At 47.9% G+C, this 20,519-nt stretch overlaps 1 protein-coding gene across 2 annotated transcripts in view; it reads left to right on the plus strand.

Moving 5' to 3' along the window:
• The window catches only part of C1QL4 (complement C1q like 4), a 366,833-nt gene that overhangs the window by 93,238 nt on the left and 253,076 nt on the right, over nucleotides 1-20,519 (plus strand). Inside the window, exon 2 of one of the 2 annotated variants that reach the window (XM_086936488.1) lies at nucleotides 1,686-1,692. The exons of the other annotated variant lie outside the window; for it this stretch is intronic. Within the exon in view, the coding sequence (XP_086792614.1) occupies nucleotides 1,686-1,692 (7 nt within the window). The remainder of the gene's footprint in view (nucleotides 1-1,685; nucleotides 1,693-20,519) is intronic. 2 annotated transcript variants of the gene reach the window in all.

The following is a 20,519-nucleotide window of genomic DNA, read 5'->3' on the forward strand; positions in this document are numbered from 1 at the left end:
TTGGAGGGCCAATGGCTTTGTTTCTCCACAAGTGTATATCTTCGCCCAGCTGGGAGAGAGCAGCGGGCATGGTGTCAGTCTTTTGTATTGTCGAATCCATCACATTCACAGATGCGCCAATGTCCATGAGCGCTCTCTTTGAGGTACCTCTAATCTGAATGATGCACATTGGGAGTGGTCGCCGCCTGTGTCCCGCTCTTCCAGCAAACAAGACCACAAAGATGTTGTTGTCTTCTTCGTTCGGACATGTACTCACCTCATTATCTTTAGGTTCTCTCTCTGCTGTGGTGTTCTCCAGTGACAGCTGGTGCAGGGCTTCAGATGTTCCCGTCTGGTTATCGATAGCAGGCTGGAACCTCCTACCATGGCACACTTTTGCGCAGTGGTTGTATTTTCCCGTCTTTTGAACATGACTTTCCCTTGGCGGGGCACATGCATGGCACCCTGAGTTTAGGCCACAGTTTTCACAGCTCCCTCCTGGTTTCATGCTTGGCATCATGTGTGTGAGGTCTGGGTGCTAACGAATGGCATTGACCCCTTCCATTTTGATGGTGGGTGCTTTTTGGCGTCCAGAAGTGGGAGTCGCATTGCTCAGGGCTGCTTCCATCTGGTTGGACTGAGTGTGTGATGGTTCGTGGGGAAAACAACCTTTACAATGTGGTCAAAACACTGCAATACATTTACATCGCTGTTTTTAAAACACAAGTCTTTACAAAGACATCTTCTGGAGGGTGCTCTAGACTAAGGAATAGTGTAATTTACTATTCCAACACCTCCCTACTGTACGTAGACTGGAGTTGGAATAGTAAATCACACTGTTCCTAAGTCCAGCACCCTCCAGCATAAGTCGTTGTAACGACTTGCGTTGTAAAAACAGCGATGTAATGCACCGCGATCTAAATGATCGCACTGTATCATCATACATCTTTTCGTGGGAGTAGGCCAGTATGAGGATACCTTCAAGCGAGATGTCAGGTTGCCGTAGGATGAGGTGCCGACACCCTTGTATAATTTGTGGCCTGATCTCCTCTTGTTGGTCTGTGCTGGAGCAGGAGCTCGCCAACTTCCATAATCAAGCATAGAACATAACCGATTCAGTGCTAGTCTGGGAGGCTTGGTGCTATTTAAAACATTTGTAATCGGGGTTGAGTTAAGGGTCAAAGTGTTGGTTTTGCTCCTATCGCACTCATGGTGACGCATCTTCAACCTTTGATGAGTTTGTTCAGTCAGTTTTCTTTGTTCTATACAGTGCTGTAGTGTTATTGCCGCCTTGACTATACATAAGAAGATGCAGTGACCATGAGGGAGCCATGTGATAGCAGGCCGGGATTGCAGGATGACCCATGGCAGGAAAATAGTGCACACAGTCTATTACAGGTCACACTACGCTTTGCAGCCTCCATTCCCCATGCAAACCAAGTCACGTTCTGCAGCCAATTGTACCACATCTGACTTAGTGGTCTAATCAATTTGTGCAGGCCTGTGTGGGCAGCTCACATTCACAAGCTAGTAGCCGTAGTCAGCAGACACTCTTGACTTTCCCCCATTTCCAGGTGACACATGCTTCAGGCGGCAGCAGAGGTAGGGAGCAGCAATCAGGTCGCAGTGGTGAAGATATGCCCAACGGAGCACTGTGGTCGCAGCGCCGGCTGTCAATAAAGTAGGGTGCAGTAAGCCATACGAAGAGAACAGGTGGGCACGGCCGCAGAGTCAGGGGCCGATGAGGCCGCAAACAGGAGGCAGGAGGGCTTTTGCAGGCAGAGTGCCGGCAACAGAACAGGCAGGTAACTCACGGCTGCCAGGATTAAACAAATCCAGCTTCAGGTAGGATCTAGTTGAGCAGGCAATGAGATGGGGGAACAAACTGAGGCGTCCTGCTGATCATCAACTGTCGGGTGCACGCTCACCCCTGGGGCCAGTGTTGCATGGCCCCATAGGCAGCACAGAGGTGCGACACCACCCAGGCGAGTTCTCACTGAAGGAGCGAGGAAAGTAACACGCCTTGAGCAATGCACATAGAGCTGCACCGGCCTCATTGGCAGTGTAGCGGACGGAGCAGAAGCAGGCCTCGCAACAGGATGCCGACATGAAATACGCACACACAGGTACAGTGTCGGCAGTGGCATGAGCGACCATCTGCCCTTTTATTTTTCTCCTCGGACCGAGCCCGGCCCTCGGAGTGAAAGTGGATGCTTTGAGTTGTAGAGGCCATGTGTTACTCTACAAGGGTCTAGAGCGCAAGTGAAGCACCACCGTGGTATCCTTACAAAAGAAACTTTTAGCAATCTTTCTGACCCAAACTACAGAATAGGGGCTTCATTGGAGGGGAAAGGCAACGCCCTGTTCTTCCCCAAGATCAAATATGGTGTTTCTAATACTGTAGGAGCTCAGAAGAACAATGGGACTAGTACAGTCTTCCACAGAGGCCACCAGCCTCGCCAGAGGCCAAATGTGTCTTCATAGCTCTCTGCTCAAGTTCTACACTTAGAATTAACTCCCACAGGTAGGGTGACCAGGTGTCCTGGATTTTGGCTCATGTCCCGGTTTTCAGAGGGTGTCAATTGAAAGCAGTGAGAGGCACTTGTTTAACCACATGGCTGCTGGCCGTTTTCCCCGCCCTGTGCTGGAAAATGCCATTTTAGTGGCACCATGACGAGCTCAGCTCGTCATCAGCACACGACACCCCTGGGTGATGACGAGCTGAGCTCGTCATCAGCATCGAAAGGGTTAAGTGTTCAAGCACTGTGCTAGTTAGCAGCTGTTATATGTAAGCAATTTAATTAATAGGTATGATGCTGGTTGTAGAAATTACATTTTATTTATTCCCTTAGTGCCTCTTCTGTGATACTATCTTGGTGACATCTGTCATTCTGTGCCATTCTCTTGATGTACAATTGTAATCCTTCCTCTATTTTTGCAAAAAGTCCCAGTTTTTGGTTTTCAAGATCTGGTCACTCTACCCACAGGTCTTCCACCACGTCCCTCCCATAGGGCATAAAATGGGTGATTTTAGGGACATGCGGAAGAGAACCTAGAAGGAGGGGGATGATGATGTTCTAATCTAGAGAAAGCAGTTCTCCTTCTCCAGCAGCTTCCTCTTCCTTCACAGTGCTCACGTGACCACGTGTTCACATGAACTCAGAATTCCCAACGAGCCCAGGTTCCATACAAGGTGCACACGGGAATTTTAGTGCCTCCTGATCAGAGTACATAAGAAGCACCGACCAAACACACATGTACAATACAGTGCAGAACAAGGAATCAAGTGCGAAGCTTTATGCTACATAGGCACAGTGGCGGCTCCTCCACTATGGCGGAGGAGCATTGCCCTACTGCTTTTAAGAAGTGTGAAATAGAAACATAAAATGGTAGTTTTACTATTTTATGTTTCTGCTTCTCGCACTGCGAGAAAGCAGTGGTGCAATGCTCCTCTGTTTCGAAAGGAGGAGCCGGCCCAGCCCAAGCCAGGTGGTCTTAGGGGGAGGGGTGTGCCGTGGGAAAGGGAATGGGGTGCTAAGCCCCTGCCCACCAAAGTTGTTCCACTGTGCCTGACGTGGGGAGCCATATTTCTGTCTCCCCGCTGAGTTTCTCAAGATGAGTGCCGTTTTCCCAAATATTCCAAGATGTGTGTTCCCAGCTCTAGGTGAGGTGTGGATAAATGTTCCCAGCAGGCACGGTACGTCCATTGGGGCGTGGGGGCGTAGCCCCCTCGCCCGCAGCTCCCTCGGCGCGCGTTAATCTGAACTTAGATAAACTGAGTTTACTTAAGTTCAAAGATGCGACGCGGGCCAAGGCGGGAGAACTCAACTGACAATCATGTCAGTCAGCATGACGTCAGACCGCCCACCCCCTTCAAAGTCTGAAGGGGGTGGGCGGTCTGGCATCATGTTGATTGACATGATTGTCACAGGGCAACAGCCAGGCAGCAACACAAGTGCGCATGAGTTGGGACGGAGGGTGAATTTTTTACCCGTGCCCACTCCTGCGCACTTGTGTTTGCTCTTTTTTCGCATGCCCATTAGGAGCCATTCGTTCTCCTAATGGGCGTGCTGCGTACGAGTAGTAAGCTGTGTCCCAAGCCAATCCTGGCGCTGCAGTAGCGCCTCGATTGGATGAGATGGACTGCCATTCCAGTGCCACCATTCGTGACGTGAAGGCGCCAAGGGGAGCAGAGGTGGCGCGGACCCGGACCAGCGGTGAGTAAGCTAGTTTTGCTTTTGTTTTATAATTCCCCCCCCCCCCACCCCCCTGGGTGACATCCCCCTTCCCCTCTGGCGATCTTCGACTCAGCACGTGTATGGCTGTTGATAGTGATTTCTCCCGTTATCAGTCTGGGGGAGGGCGAGGTTCCAAATTCACCAACCATTATGCTATTGTCTGCTAAAAAACACGTTGTCAAATCCAGACTGCTTAACTTATCTGCCAGTGCCACTGTTGACCTGTTTGTGACCTCCCTCTTTCTCTGGTTGTCACCGATAGCTGTGTTAAAGAAAGTTGCTTATGTCTGAAGTTGGTAAAGGGGACGGGGGGCTTTGAAAGAAAGAACGAGCATTACTCAGCGCACATTTTCAGCAACACTCCTCCTGCGCCTTTTGTTGAGATGAAAACTTCTGTTTCTATACTCCCTTCCTCTTGGTGGAGCCAGCAGAAAGCTCTTTATATTAATAGTCGGGTGTGCCTCTCAGATGAATTTTAATTAAAGTGGTGGCCCATCTGTGTGCAAATCTCTCAGCATGTCTTGTTGATGGGAAGGAGAATGAGTGAGGTTGAAATGGACCAGTTTACAGGGTCAGAATTTGTCTATGTCATGCGGTCAGTATTTTAAGGGAAACAGGTGAAATGCCACTTGTTTGAAAGTTGTGCCCATGGATTCATAGGAAGATGATATCACACATTTTACTCCTGAGTACTATATGAACCATTAATAACTTGTTTTCTAGAAATTATTCCCACTGAAGTTTTTGTAATAAATTACCATCTGTGTGCCTACGAACCACTCCTTCTCATTTTACATCTGTTCCGTACTCATGAATTCTTTGTAATATGCAGCCTCAGTAGTCATCACACCAGACATCATTATCATACCAAATCTCTTTATTGATGTCATAACTACACTTTCACAGTTGCATCATTATCCTCATTGCTTTCTCAGATTCGTTTGAAAGTCCACCATTTGCCGACTCCTTTTTCTAAATTTTCTCAGGCGGAGAACCCCTCCCCCCAAAACCTCTGTACAGCAGTCGGACTTGCTCCCTACGCTCACTCGCCACCAGCCACTTACCCAAAACGTTTACGCCCCACCACTTTCAAATGTCCCCAGCCTCCACTGGTTCCCAGTCCCTGGGTGTCTCCACATACGCCCCCTCCGCGCCTCAGTTTGTCAAGATGCTCACCCCTTCTTGTGAGTATTTGTGGATGCAAGCCTGGGGAAGCCGACATACGTGGTCCCAGCTTATCCCAAATGCGAATGTGTTTCTTCTGCTCCTGAGTAACCCCAAATGTGTTCTCCTACCTGCAGATTACACCAGGATGCATACACAGCACCTTAAATCCTGGGGCACTGACCCTCTGCTCGTATTTATCCCTGGATGGTACTCTTTGCCCCTCAATATTCTGGGATGTGCACTATCTTCTCCTGAGAATGCCAGGATGCGTGCCCTCTTCGGAGTAGCCTCTTCTACTGGGGATGCCACAATGTGCACCACCTTCCCCTGAGCATCCTAGGACAGCCTCGCATTCCAGGGTGCATGATCTCTACTCCTGAGTATTATAGGGTGCATGACCTCTACTACTGAACATTCCAGGGTGCATGCCCTCTAGTCCTGAGCATTCCAGAGTGCATGACCTCTACTACTGAGCATTCCAGGATGCATGACCTCTAGTCCTGAGCATTCCAGGGTGAATGACCTCCACTCCACAGCATTCGAGGGTGCATGTCCTTTGCCACTGTCTATCCCAGGATGTATGCACACAGCTTCAGATGATCCACGAAAACATGCCCCCAGCTCCTTGTTATCCTAGAGTGTGTGCCCTCAGCTGCTGATAATCCAAGTGCTACATTCTCTCTGCTCATGATTGTCCAGGGGTTCATCGTGTCTGCTCTGATTAACCGGGTAGCACTGTCTTTGCTCCTGAGTATCCTCTTGTGGCACTGTCTGCCTCTATGTATCTGGGGGGCATTCTCTCTGCCCCTAAGTATCTGGGGGTGCATTCTCTCTGCCCCTAAGTATCTGGGGGTGCATTCTCTCTGCCCCTACGTATCTGGGGGTGCATTCTCTCTGTCCCTACGTATCTGGAGGGTGCATTCTCTGTGCCCCTAAGTATCGGGGGGCATTCTCTCTGCCCCATAGTATCTGGGGCGCATTCTCTCTGCTCTTGAGTATCTCAGGGCATTCACCCTCTGCTCCTAAGTATCCGGGATGTATTTCTCTGTTCCTGAGTATCTGGGGGTGTATTCTCTCTGTTCCTGAGTATCTGGGGATGTATTCTCTCTGTTCCTTAGTATCGAGGTCCATTCTCTCTTCTCCTAAGTATCTGGCGGTGATTTATTTCTGTTCCTGGGAATCCGGGGTGCATTTTCTCTGCTCCTAAGTATCTGGGGTGCATTCCCTCTGTTCCTAAGTATCTGGGGTTGCATTCACTCTGTTATTGAGTATCTCAGCGCATGCACCCCCTGCTCCTAAGTATCTGGGGTTGCATTCTCTCTGTTACAGAGTTTCTGGTGGTGCATTCTTTCTGCCCCCTAAGTATCTGGGGTGCATTCTCTCTGTTCCTGAGTATCTCGGGCCATGCACCCTCTGCTCCTAAGTATCTGGGGTGCATTCTCTCTGCTCCTAAGTATCTGGGGGTGATTTCTTTCTGTTCCTGAGAATCTGGGGTTGCATTCTGTCTGTTCTTGAGTATCTCGGGCCATGCAGCCTCTGCTCCTAAGTATCTGGGGTGCATTCTCTTTGCTCTTAAGTATCTGGGGGTGCATTCTCTCTGCTCTTAAGTATCTGGGGGTGAATTCTCTCGGCTCTTAAGTATCTGGGTGTGCATTCTCTCTGCCCCTAAGTATCTGGGGGTGCATTCTCTCTGCCCCTAAGTATCTGGGGGTGCATTCGCTCTGCTCTTAAGTATCTGGGGGTGCATTCTCTCTGCCCCTAAGTATCTGGGGGTGCATTCTCTCTGCTCTTAAGTATCTGGGGGTGCATTCTCTCTGCCCCTAAGTATCTGGGGTGCATTCTCTCTGCTCCTAAGTATCTGGGGTTGCATTCTCTCTGCTCTTAAGTATCTGGGGGTGCATTCTCTTTGCCCCTAAGTATCTGGGGGTGCATTCTCTCTGCCCCTAAGTATCTGGGGGTGCATTCTCCCTGCCCCTAAGTATCTGGGGGTGCATTCTCTCTACCCCTTTGTATCTGGGAGGGGGCATTTGGTTTGCTCTTGAGTATCTCAGGGCACACACCCTCTGCTCCTATATATCTGGGGTGAATTCTCTCTGCTCCTCAGTATCTGGGGTGCATTCTCCCTGTTACTGAGTATCTGGGGGTGCATTCTCTCTGCTCCTCTGTATCTGGGGGTGAATTCTCTCTGCTCCTAAGTATCTGGGGGTGAATTCTCTCTGCTCCTAAGTATCTGGGAGTGCATTCTCTCTGCGTCTGTGTATCTGGGGGTGCATTCGCTCTGTTCTGAGTATCTCAGGGCATGCACCCTCTGCCCCTAAGTATCTGGGGGTGCATTCTCTCTGCTCCTAAGTATCTGGGGGTGCATTCTCTCTGCCCCTAAGTATCTGGGGGTGCATTATCTCTGCTCCTTAGTATCTGGGGGTGCATTCTGTTTGCTCTTGAGTATCTCAGTGCATGCACCCTCTGCTCCTATGTATCTGGGGTGCATTCTCTCTGTTCCCGAGTATCTGGGGGGCATTCTCTCTGCTACAACGTATCTTGGGGTGAATTCTCTCTGCCCCTAAGTATCTGGGGGTGTATTCACTCTGCCCCTGAGTATCTGGGGTGCATTCTCTCTGCTCCTAAGTATCTGGGGGTGCATTCTCTCTGCCCCTAAGTATCTGGGGGTGCATTATCTCTGCTCCTTAGTATCTGGGGGTGCATTCTGTTTGCTCTTGAGTATCTCAGGGCATGCACCCTCTGCTCCTAAGTATCTGGTGGTTCATTTTCTCTGATCTTGAGAATCTCAGGGAGTGCACTCTCTACTCCTAATCATCTGTGGGGTATTCTCTCTGTTCCCGAGTATCTGGGGTGCATTCTCTCTGCTCTAAGCATGGGCGAATTTTGCGAATCTGGCGTTCGCGAATTTTGCGAATTTGCGAACTCGCAATCTGCAAAATCCGCGAATTCTTGCGAATTTGCGGATTTTTTTGTGTTCGCAAGGATTTCTGCCAGTTCGCAAGGATTTCTGACAGTTCGCGAGGGTTTTGTAACAGTTCGCAATCGTGAACTTACATGTCGGCTCGCAACGGTCACGATTATGTTGTTTCTGCGTCTGGTTCATCATCATAGGTTCCCAGCACCCTCTGTTTCACCCCTGCCACCCTCTGTTTTACCCATGCCACCCTCTGGTACATAAATGCCTTATGCCACCCTCTGGTTCATCATCACTGTAGATTATGGGGGGAAAAAGCAAGCACACCTGCCTGCTTCAACTGGCATGAATTAATTTGGGGTTGATTTATTAATGTGTCACTGTTTTAAAATTCCAGTCTGGCACCTGCATCCTTATCTGTAATTTGCTTTCTGTTGCAGTGCAATTTTTTTTTCCAGGACCTTTGTGGCCTACTTGTAGCTATTCTATGAGCCTGCTGTGAGGGTCAGAGCAGGGTCATACAATTGTTGCAACTAGCAACTGAACAATTGTTGCAACTAGCAACTGAACTTTGGAGGGGCCCTTGTCAGGAAGCACTACAGGGAACGGTTACTAATGATGAGTTTGAACTTTTGAACCTGCTTTCACTTTTGCAAAACTCGTTTTTCTGCAGAGCAGCATTACAGCAACTTTAATGCCCCACCAAGCTTATATGAGAAAGTTGATTTCTAATCCAAAAGTTATCCAAAGAAAATCAAAAGGCCTCAAATCTAAAAAAGTGCAGGCAAATGTCAACCTGAGGAGTTATTCTGATAAAAATAATCATTTTCAGAAGGTCTATGCTTCTTGCTAGTAGATTTCTTGTGCGGAATTGCAATTTTTGTAATTTTGCGAGTGCGAGATTGTTGCTGCCCGCCGCACCTACATGTTCGCAATTGCGAACTTACACCGCAAAGAAAAAAAATCCGCTGCGTGCGAATTTGCGTATTTTGCGGGAAATTCGCGAATCTCGCGGATTGCGAATTTACCGAAAATCCGCAAAATCCGCGAGCGTAACGGATTTTACGCCCATGCTTACTCTGCTCCTACGTATCTAGGGGTGAATTCTCTATGTTACTGAGTATCTGGGCATGCATTCCATCTGCTCCTGAGTATGTCAGTAGACAACTAAAGAGGGTTTGGCTTAAGCGCAGTAAGGCTGTGCCAGCTATATAATCAACAAAAACAATTGCCAGTACTGCTCAGCTTGTTGAGACCTGTATCAAAATGAGCAACTAATCTCTCATTTCTATAGATCACTCTTTCAGTCCAGGAAATAAATCTCAAAAAACTTTTTATTTTGGTTTTACCATTGGTTAGAATTCATTTTTGTATTACAAGAAGACTTTGATATTTGCTCAGTCAAAATATCCTTCTTTAAGACATAGGAGGGGGAGGATGGCTCCTAATACTAAAATCTATTTGTGAATGTTTACAAGAATGTGGTGCAAAGGTAAAGTTAAATATAGAGACTAACAAACATGCTATTCTGCTCAGAATCATACAACCACTTCATACAACGTTTCATTCACAGCATACATCCATGAGTATAAGAACTCAGAAAGGAAGGAAAAAGTGAAGTGTGTGTGTGAGAATGATGTGCCTGCACTAATTCTATTTGCATCGGGCAGGTGACAAAAAACCACATAGGCAAAATTCAAAGTTTCTGTTTTTGACACAATCTACAATTAAGCCATCATACAATTTTAAACATTAACCAGAGTTTCAAAAGATTGGCCTAAATAAAGAAAAAAGGGTCGACACGTTTCGAATCCCCAAGATTGGTGGGATTCTCCTCAGGACCATATGTGAAATCAATCTGGTCGGATTCTGATGTCTTGGTAAAAGGTGGAATAAATCGGAAGTGAACCCTTCTTATGTAACCTCCAAGTGCGCTGGCGCTCTGAAAATTTCTTTATGCGACGGAAAACAGGTTACGTTTGAACAGCGTTTTTCGATTCAATCAATGCCATAAGGAGACTCTACGCGTCAAACTAAAGATATGACGATATCCCTTGCTCCCTTTGCCACTGGATTCAAGTAAGCCGGGCTGAAGATGGCTGGAATGCCAGACACCGGTCCTCGTAAGCTTGTTTCCGGTCCAGGGAAGACATGGCTTGGCAGTTCGGGCTGGACTGTTCCCTTGAGGCACAGGGTCAGACTGATTTGCATATAGCCATGTCTGAACTGGGGTGGCAGAGTGGGCTAAAGAACGGTGATGGATTAAACCCAGATCTTTTGACTGGGTGTGAGTGTTTGATTGATTCAGATGCTCCGTCCATCACCACCCCCTTTTGTACCGCTTTTTGCCGCCAAAAGTGTGGCAGGGTATGCTCAGACGTGAGTCCCTTGCTCACTTTGCCACTGGATTCAAGCAAGCCGGGCTGAAGACGGCTGGAATGCCAGAAACCGGTCCTCGGAAGCTTGTTTCCGGTCCAGGGAAGAAATGGCTTGGCAGTTCGGGCTGGACTGTTCCCTTGAGGCACAGGGTCAGACTGATTTGCATATAGCCATGTCTGAACTGGGGTGGCAGAGTGGGCTAAAGAACGGTGATGGATTAAACCCAGATCTTTTGACTGGGTGTGAGTGTTTGATTGATTCAGATGCTCCGTCCATCACCACCCCCTTTTGTACCGCTTTTGGCCGCCATAAGTGTGGCAGGGTATGCTCAGACGTGAGTCCTTCCTCACTTTGCCACTGGATTCAAGCAAGCCGGGCTGAAGACAGCTGGAATGCCAGAAACCGGTCCTCGTAAGCTTGTTTCCGGTCCAGGGAAGACATGGCTTGGCAGTTCGGGCTGGACTGTTCCCTTGAGTTACAGGGTCAGACTGATTTGCATATAGCCATGTCTGAACTAGGGTGGCAGAGTGGGCTAAAGAACGGTGATGGATTAAACCCAGATCTTTTGACTGGGTGTGAGTGTTTGATTGATTCAGATGCTCCGTCCATCAGCACCCCCTTTTGTACCGCTTTTGGCCGCCATAAGTGTGGCAGGGTATGCTTAGACGTGAGTCCCTTGCTCACTTTGCCACTGGATTCAAGCAAGCCGGGCTGAAGATGGCTGGAATGCCAGAAACCGGTCCTCAGAATCTTGTTTCCGGTCCTGTGAAGACATGGCTTGGCAGTTCGGGCTGGACTGTTCCCTTGAGGCACAGGGTCAGACTGATTTGCATATATCCATGTCTGAACTGGGGTGGCAGAGTGGGCTAAAGAAGGGTGATGGATTAAACCCAGATCTTTTGACTGGGTGTGAGTGTTTGATTGATTCAGATGCTCCGTCCATCACCACCCCCTTTTGTACCACTTTTGGCTGCCATAAGTGTGGCAGGGTATGCTCAGACGTGAGTGCCTTGCTCACTATGCCACTGGATTCAAGCAAGCCGGGCTGAAAACGGCTGGAATGCCAGAAACCGGTCCTCTGAAGCTTGTTTCCGGTCCAGGGAAGACATGGCTTGGCAGTTCGGGCTGGACTATTCCCTTGAGGCACAGGGTCAGACTGATTTACATATAGCCATGTCTGAACTGGGGTGGCAGAGTGGGCTAAAGAACGGTGATGGATTAAACCCAGATCTTTTGACTGGGTGTGAGTGTTTGATTGATTCAGATGCTCCGTCCATCACCACCCCCTTTTGTACCGCTTTTGGCTGCCATAAGTGTGGCAGGGTATGCTCAGACGTGAGTGCCTTGCTCACTATGCCACTGGATTCAAGCAAGCCGGGCTGAAAACGGCTGGAATGCCAGAAACCGGTCCTCGGAAGCTTGTTTCCGGTCCAGGGAAGACATGGCTTGGCAGTTCGGGCTGGACTGTTCCCTTGAGGCACAGGGTCAGACTGATTTGCATATAGCCATGTCTGAACTGGGGTGGCAGAGTGGGCTAAAGAACGGTGATGGATTAAACCCAGATCTTTTGACTGGGTGTGAGTGTTTGATTGATTCAGATGCTCCGTCCATCACCACCCCCTTTTGTACCGGGATTCTCCTCAGGACCATATGTGAAATCAATCTGGTCGGATTCTGATGTCTTGTTAAAAGGTGGAATAAATCGGAAGTGAACCCTTCTTATGTAACCTCCAAGTGCGCTGGCGCTCTGAAAATTTCTTTATGCGACGGAAAACAGGTTCCGTTTGAACAGCGTTTTTCGATTCAATCAATGCCATAAGGAGAATCTACGCGTCAATCTAAAGATATGACGATAAGGATCAAACTGAACCACGTCGTTGTATGAAGTGGTTGTATGATTCTGAGCAGAATAGCATGTTTGTTAGTCTCTATATTTAACTTTACCTTTGCACCACGTTCTTGTAAATATTCACACATAGATTTTAGTATTAGGAGCCCTCCTCCCCCTCCTATGTCTTTAAGAAGGATATTTTGACTGAGTAAATATCAAAGTCTTCTTGTAATACAAAAATGAATTCTAACCAATGGTAAAAACAAAATAAAAAGTTTTTTGAGATTTATTTCCTGGACTGAAAGAGTGGCCTGAGTATCTCAGGGCATGCACCCTCTGCTCCTCAGTGTCTGGGGGTGCATTCTCTCTGTTCCTGAGTATCTGGGGTGCATTCTCTCTGTTCCTGCGTATCTGTGGGTGCATTCTCTCTGCTCCTGAGTATCACAGGGCATTCACCCTCTGCTCCTCAGTATCTGGGGAGCGTTCTCTCTGTTCCTGAGTATCTGGGGAGCGTTCTCTCTGTTCCTGAGTATCTAGGGGTGCATTCTCTCTGTTCCTGAGTATCTGGGGTGCATTCTCTCTGTTTCTGAGTATCACAGGGTGCATTCTCTCTGCTCTTGAGTATCTCAGGGCATGCACACTCTGCTCCCAAGTATCTGGGGGTGCATTCTCTCTGTTCTGGAGTATCTGGGGGTGCATTCTCTCTGTTCATGAGCATCTGGGGGTGCATTCTTTCTGCTCCTGAGTATCCCGGGGTGTGCATCATCTATTTGTTAGCATGCAAGGGTACATTTTCTCTGTTCCTGAGTATTCAAGCTTGCAATCTCTTTGCTCTTGAGGATCTGGGGGTGGATTCTCTTATCTCCTGAGCATCCTAGGGTGACACCGTCCGCTCCGGAGTATTTGGGAGGGCATTCTCTCTGCTCCTGTGTATCCGGGTTGCATTCGGCCTCCTAAGTACGCGGTGGGCCATTCTCTCTACTCCTGAGTATCTGAAAGTTCATTCCCTCTGCTTCTGATTTCCAGGTGTGCATTTCATCCGCTACTAAGTATCTGGAGGTGTATTCCCTCCGCCACTGAGTATGTGGGCATGCAACCTCTGCTCCTGGGTTTCTGGTGGGATATTACACTGCTCCTGAATATCAGGGTGCATTCTCCCTTCTCCTGAGTATTCAGTGTTGAATTCCTTCTGTTCTTGAGTATCCAATGGGTCATTCTCTGTGCTCCTGAGTTCCTGGGAGTGCATTCTCTATGCTTCTGAGTATCTGGGGTGCAATCTTTCTGCTCCTGAGTATCTCAGGGTGTGCATCCTCTAATCCAGAGTATCTGGGGGTGTATTCCCTCTGCTATTGAATATGTGGGCGTGCAACCTCTGCTCCTGGGTATCTGGTGGCATATTTACACTGCTCCTGAATATCAGGGTGCATTCTCTCTTCTCCTGAGTATCTGGTGTTGAATTCTCTCTGTTCTTGAGTATACAATGGGACATTCTCTCTGCTTCTGAGTGTCTGGAGGTGCATTCTTTCCACTTCTGCGTATCTGGGGATGCAATCTTTCTGCTCCTGAGTATCCCAGGGTGTGCATCCTCTACGCAAGAGTTTTGGGTGTGCATTCTCTTTACTTCTGAGTATGTTCTGGTGCATAATTTCTGCCCCTGAGAATCCAGGGTGCATTCTCTGCTTTGTAGTATCTGGTGGTGAATTTTCTCTGCTCTCAAGTATCGTGGGGTGCATTCTTTCTGCTCCTGCGTATCCGAGAGTGCATTCTCCCTAATCTTGAGTATCACAAGGTGGCCCCCTCTGCTCCTGAGTATGTGGGTGTGCATTCTCTCTATTCCTGAGTACCTGAGGCATATTCTCTCTGCTCCTAATTATCAGGTTGTGCATTCTCTCTGCTACTAAGTATCCCTGGGTGTGCACCCTTTGCTCCTAAGTATCTGAGGGTGCAGTCTCTCTGCTCCGGAGTATCCCCGGGTGCAGTCTCTCTACTCCTGGATATCACCAGGTTAATCCCTCTGCTTCTGAATATGTGGGGTACATCTCTTTGCTCCTGACAACCTGGTGCGTATTCTCTCTGCTCCTGAGTATCAGGGGTGCATTGTTTCTGTTCCTGATAATCTGGGGGTGCATTCTCTCTGCTCCTGTGTATCTAGAAGTGCATTCTCTCTGCTACGCAGTATTTCAGGGTGTGCATCATCTGTTCCTGAGTATCTGGGGGTGCATTTACTCTGCTCCAGAGTATCTTCGGATGCATCTTTCTACTCTTGAGTATCTGGAGGTGAAATCTATGTGCTTTTGAGTGTCTGGGGTGCATTTAGTGTGCTACTGACTACAGATTATATCAGAACAGAGTGCATTGGCGTAGAGTAAAGTGTTGTGGAGTGCAGTGATGCAAAGTACAGGGGTGAAAAGTGGAGAGGTGCCGAGTAGAGTGATGCAGAGAGCAGTGGTGAAGAATATAGTGGTGCAGAATAGAGTGATGTACAGTGGCATAGAGTGCATTGGTGTAGAGTGGAGTAGCATGCAGTGGTGTAGCGTGCAAGTGCATAGCGTGTTGCAGAGTAGAGTATAGTGGTGCAGAGTGCAGTGGTGCAGAGTAATGGGGTATATTGCAGTGGCGTAGAATGCATTTGTTTTGAGTAAAGTGGTAAAAAGTGCATTAGCATACAGCACAGTGGAGTACAGTAGCACAGGCTACAGTGCAGTGGCATAGAGTGGGGTTGCGCAGAGTGGAGCAGAGTGGTATAGAGTACACTGGCATAGAGTAGATACTTTCAGAGTAGAGTGAAGTGGTGCAGGGTAGAGTACAGTGGCAGAGAGTAGCCGCGTAGAGTGCAGTGGCATTGAGTGCAATGTTGCAGAGTAGAGTTGCTTAGAGTTGAGCGGTGTAGAGTGAAGTTGTGCTGAGAGAGTGTAGTGGCATAGACTGAAGTGGTGTAGAGTGTAGTGGTGAAGAGTGCTTAGATAGTAAAGTGGGGTAGAGTGCATTGGCATAGAATAGAATGGTCTAGAGTAGAGAGGTGTAGAGTGCAGTGTCATAGAATACAGTGATTCACAGTAGATTAGAGTGGCGTAGAGTGGATTGGCACAGATGGAGTGTAGTGACGCGCCATGCATTGACTTTGAGTGCAGTAGAGTGGCATAGAGTAGAGTGAGGTGGCATAGAGTGCAGTGGCATAGAATGAAGTGGCATAGAGTGCAGTGGCACAGAGTAGAGTGGTGCATATTATGGTGTCATAGAGTTCAGTGGCAGAGAGTGCATTGTTGCAAAGTAGAGTGCTGTGGAGTAGAGTGGTGTAGAGCGCAGTGGCATCGAGTGTAGTAGAATAGAATACAGTGGTGTTGTAGGAGGCTGGTTCTCTGTGCACTGTACTAAAATGAATTACAATATTAGAGAATCCCAGAATCCTCATGAAGTAAAATAGATAGTACTATCGCTCTATTTTTATGGTGGTGTGGGCAGCAAGCAGTTAGGCTTTTCCCGGGGTTGTGCTATGCATTTTTTGTCACACACAGAGGCAATAAGCGAAACACACATTCAACAATTAAGCTGAGACCAATTTGTATATAAATAACAGAGATTTTTTATATATATTTATTAAGCAAGAGTTCAGGTCGGAAAATACTTTGTACAGTGTAAAGTACTTTAGTAAATACTTTATAGACTGTAGGAATCGGAAGGAAAGAAATGAAGTTCAAAGGTATGCAGTACTTTTTGTATCTAGGCACTCGGTGGTCGATGCTGTCAATATGTCTACCCACGCAGTCGGCGGTGAGTCATGTAAGTGAATGATGTTCAGTAGCCTGCCAACACAGTTATAATCGCCGGTCGCCAGCAGCAGGTCACTGGAGTTCAATGGAGGCACCGCCAACCTAGCGGTGTCGGTTTCTAGGATGAAGATGCTGCTTTGGATGGAGGAGTACTGCTGACTCAGTTCCTGTTGAGGTCCCTGGAAGGAGGGGTCCGTCATGCAGTTCCGTAGACCACGCTACCCTGGAAGACTGGAGGTCTTCTTTTCCATCCCGATGAAGTTTGTTTGGGGCCCAGGACTTGCTTACAGCAGGCTGTTGTGAAGTACCTGATGCAGGGGTACCAGTGGTCTTGGGCAATTGTTAAAAGGGGTTCAAAGACAACCAGTAACCAAAGACCCCTTTATGTTGCCCGGCGGTGTCGCCTCTATGACCCACCAATATTAATCAATGAAGAAGCAGGCGCTGGAGACTGGAAGGCAGGAAACGAGGATTTTATTCTCTCCGGAGGAGAACACATCAATTCAGACAGCAAGTATCGTCACGAGGTGCTCTAACCACATCTCTGAGGCCTGGCCTCTTATACTAGGGTTTATGACCTTTATTGCACGTAACACATTCTCGCAACACTTTGATATTTGAAAGAACATCCTCGGAATCTCCCCTTCAGGCCCGTTCCCACATACATTTACAGTTGAATTCCCCACCCCGGTCACAACAGGTGATGATTGTCGCGCAGCAGGGCATTCCGCCGGTTCACGGAATGCGTGGAGTTGATCGGATCTCATAGGGTGGGGGCTTTGATCAGCTCGAGGGTCTTTTGATGGGGAGGGGAAGCTTCCTACTGTACAGGGTGATAAACAGTATCCGCAGGGCCAGGTGGTGGCCTGGGAACAAGGAAGACAAACGGGGACACAGGAAAAAGGGGTTTTGCATCAAAGGACCTGAGACCATGAAAGGAATGAAGGGAGGTGTCGCGCTGGGAACAGGATGGGATTCTGTGGCGGAGCTGCGCTGAAGAGGGGTTTATGACCCAAGGCATGAGAGAGCGGGGGTTGTCAGCGTGCGGGGGGATGCTTGCGAGGTTAGGAGAGAGAGAGAGAGACGCGCCGGCTATCAGCGAGGGGCAGGGAGGCCATGGTGTTTAAAATGGCTGCTGCTTATGCGCAAGGCATGTGAGAGTGGGAATGACCGGTGCGTGGGGGTCTTTCGTGAGGGTGATTCTGATCGTAATGGCTAAAATATGGCGGATGTGTATGACGAAAAGTGTGGCATCGGCAAAAGGCAAGATGGCGTAGATAATGTTCACCAAACTGTATTAATTTTCCACAGTCCTCCCTTTAACATTTCCAAGACATCTTGCTGGCCTATTTCCTATCTATACCTATTGCAGTGGTCATAAGTAAGGGAGAGGGGACTTAGGCAAAAGAACTGTACATAAACATCACATTATAAACATCACATTGAAAAATCTCATCATCTAGTAGGCGGGTTCATCGTTAAGTTGGTTGCAGAAAAAGTCATAGTACTGCAATATCAGACTAGAATTATGTAGCGAAGGCGTTGGGTACAGATCATAGATACTTATAGTCATTTGGAATAGGAACTGGTAAGTTATCATATAAGTAAGTCCTTTTTGTACTCGGCGGGAGCATAGTCAGTCCAATGGTGGTTGGGAGAGAAATGAGATATAATAAAAATAAAAATCAGAGTTCTCAGTGTCTTTGTCGTCTTCTGTTGGCACTGTTAAGCACCTGGATTACAATTCGTTCTGTCAACAGGAATGTTCATGTGGATTGAGTCGTTGGAGGTCTGCGGGCAGGGGTACATTTTGTTTTGTTTCGCCAGACCTCATAGGAGAAATGCGTTACGGTTTTGGAGCAGGTGCATTTTCTTCCGTAACCCAGAGCATAGTTATTAGGAGGCAGAAAAAGGATTGTGATGAAAAGTGCAATTGTCTTTGAGTTGTGGGGTCTGTTTGTTTCTTGAGTCTCTGTGGTGGGTATTTCCTGTTGCTTCCATCATCATCGAGGCGTTCAGCAGCGGGTAGAACCACATACTTCGTTCATCTTCTCTTTAGGGGCGACCCTTGGTGGAGTTCTAGGTCACCGTTCTGAGATTAACATAGTTCGTGGTCTACTTAGTCGGAGCTCCCTCCCTTTTGACGCAGGGAATACCCTTCTCTGGATAGCTCAGTAGGATTTGGAGGAACTTGGAAGTTCAGGTGGAAAGGTGTGTGTGTGAACAGTCCTTATGGTAGGTCGGAGGAGGAGGGGATGGAGCAGGGCCAAGTCGGGAACAGATCAGGGGGACGGAGAATTTGAGACAGGCGGGTCCATAACCAGGTTCAGAGAGCGGGGACTTTTTTGGCACACGTCGATCATAGAGCAGGGGCTTCAGGTCAGCCCTTTCCTTAGCTTTGTCTGAAACAGTGCCTCGTCCTGCGACTCCTTACTGCTGTGGTCTCGCCTTGGCCTCCGTCGCTGAGGTTCCACGATCCGCAGTCAGGCCGCGTGCTCCCACATCCGGTCTCTTTCTCCTCCGACAGTGGTACCCTTAAATGAGTTCGAAAAGACAGTCTTTAGAGATTTTGCAGAAGAAGGTAATTACATAAACCTATTTCTCTCCCAACACCAAGCAACTGGGGTAAACATCCGCTACATTGAGGTTTGCAGCCAACGTATAAACAATTGATGATGGGTTTGCTGGATTTCCTACAACTTCCCTTTGTGGCTAATTCTTTGGCGTTTTGTTGGTTATTACATTCATTTGTCGTGGTACGAGGTCTGGTACCCATTCATTGCATTCGTCTATTACAGTAGATGTCAGTTCTTCTGGTAGAGACCCATTTCCCTAGTACGAGTCTTGCAAGGCTAGGCCGGTCTTCAGGGCTTTGTATCTTACGGAAAAGTGCAACGTGCTATTCACCATAGTCTGATAGGCATCCTTCTGAGGGATGAACATAGGCTAAACGACTCTCCATTACATCAATGCGTCCTATCTTTTAGCTAAACATCCTATTTTCAACAAGGTTTACTGCAACAAGTTCTTTCAGTTTTCGATCTAATTTTAACTTTGCACACATCTTTCTAACTTTCTATATAGATTCTCGCAACCTGGCTACTACAAAAACTCGGGGGGCTTGCGATAATTATTAAACTTATCCTTGGGGTGGGTGGGATCTTATGGAAAACAACTAGGAACACAGCGAATTGGAGCAAGGGGCGTTTTTCAGATTCTCGTTCAGGGCAGCTGATACCAAACTGGGGGCATTTTGGGAAGACGGGGGTGTCTCGATCATTTCTTACTGCTTGGGGTATGGAGACAATTTGGAATGGGGAAGGTCGCATTACCACAGACATTTTTCTCTTTTTTTTTTTTATAGAAGCCACTGACAAATAGTTCCCTGACTGTGGGTCAAATTTAGGGAACCTTAGTCGTCTTACCTGTCCCTTTCCTTTTGGCCAATTTAATTTTCATCCATATTTAGCAGAAAAGGAGAGGTAGTAACGTGGTATCGATACAATTTTATTTAGGACGAATTTGTGCAAATACTTGTGGTATTTGGGGCCAATCAGGAGGTGCACCAGGTTCGCCAATTAGGTGCCAGTCGCTAGGAAGAGGGAAAGTGTGGAGGGGTGAAAGAGAGAGAGAGAGAGAGAGAGAGAGAGAGAGAGTAACAATAGGCCAAATAGTACACGTGTGACATGGAGAATGACCGTGTATTGTTTGGGCTATTCAGTGCATTACCCAACGTTAGACGTTTCGGGTCTGTGTTAGGATGTAGAAAGCATGCAGTTTTGGGACGGAAGAGCATTAGGTCAGGTACAAAAAGGTCGCGCATTGAGTAGGGCGTCTTTTTGTGTCGTCTTGCAGCGTTAGTCCGTTTTCATGCATCGGGCGTGACGTGGCTCCAGATCCTTTACGATACCCTAATCGGGACTCCAATGTAACCTGCAGAGGGAAAAAGGAGGAAAAGGGAGGGGGAACAACATTCGAGCACATCAAATGTACGGGCACGAAAGTTCTTTACTTACCACATACTCGTACTTATCTCCTCGGGATATAATCCCTAGGGTCTTGGTTTCTGAAGTCAAGGGGGCGGGCAGTGTGATAGGTGGTTCATGGGGGGGTTCGAGGGTGGCATTATGGATCGTGTGTAGGGAAACGCTAAAAAGAGGAATCAGAGGTGCCTAGCGCGAGGTACCTGGTTTTGTAGATGTATCTGGCCATCGGGATCCTTAAATCATTCCCAAAGCTGT

The sequence above is a fragment of the Lissotriton vulgaris genome, chromosome 1_1 (assembly GCF_964263255.1).
Source record: "Lissotriton vulgaris chromosome 1_1, aLisVul1.2, whole genome shotgun sequence".
NCBI classification, from domain to species: Eukaryota; Metazoa; Chordata; class Amphibia; order Caudata; family Salamandridae; genus Lissotriton; species Lissotriton vulgaris.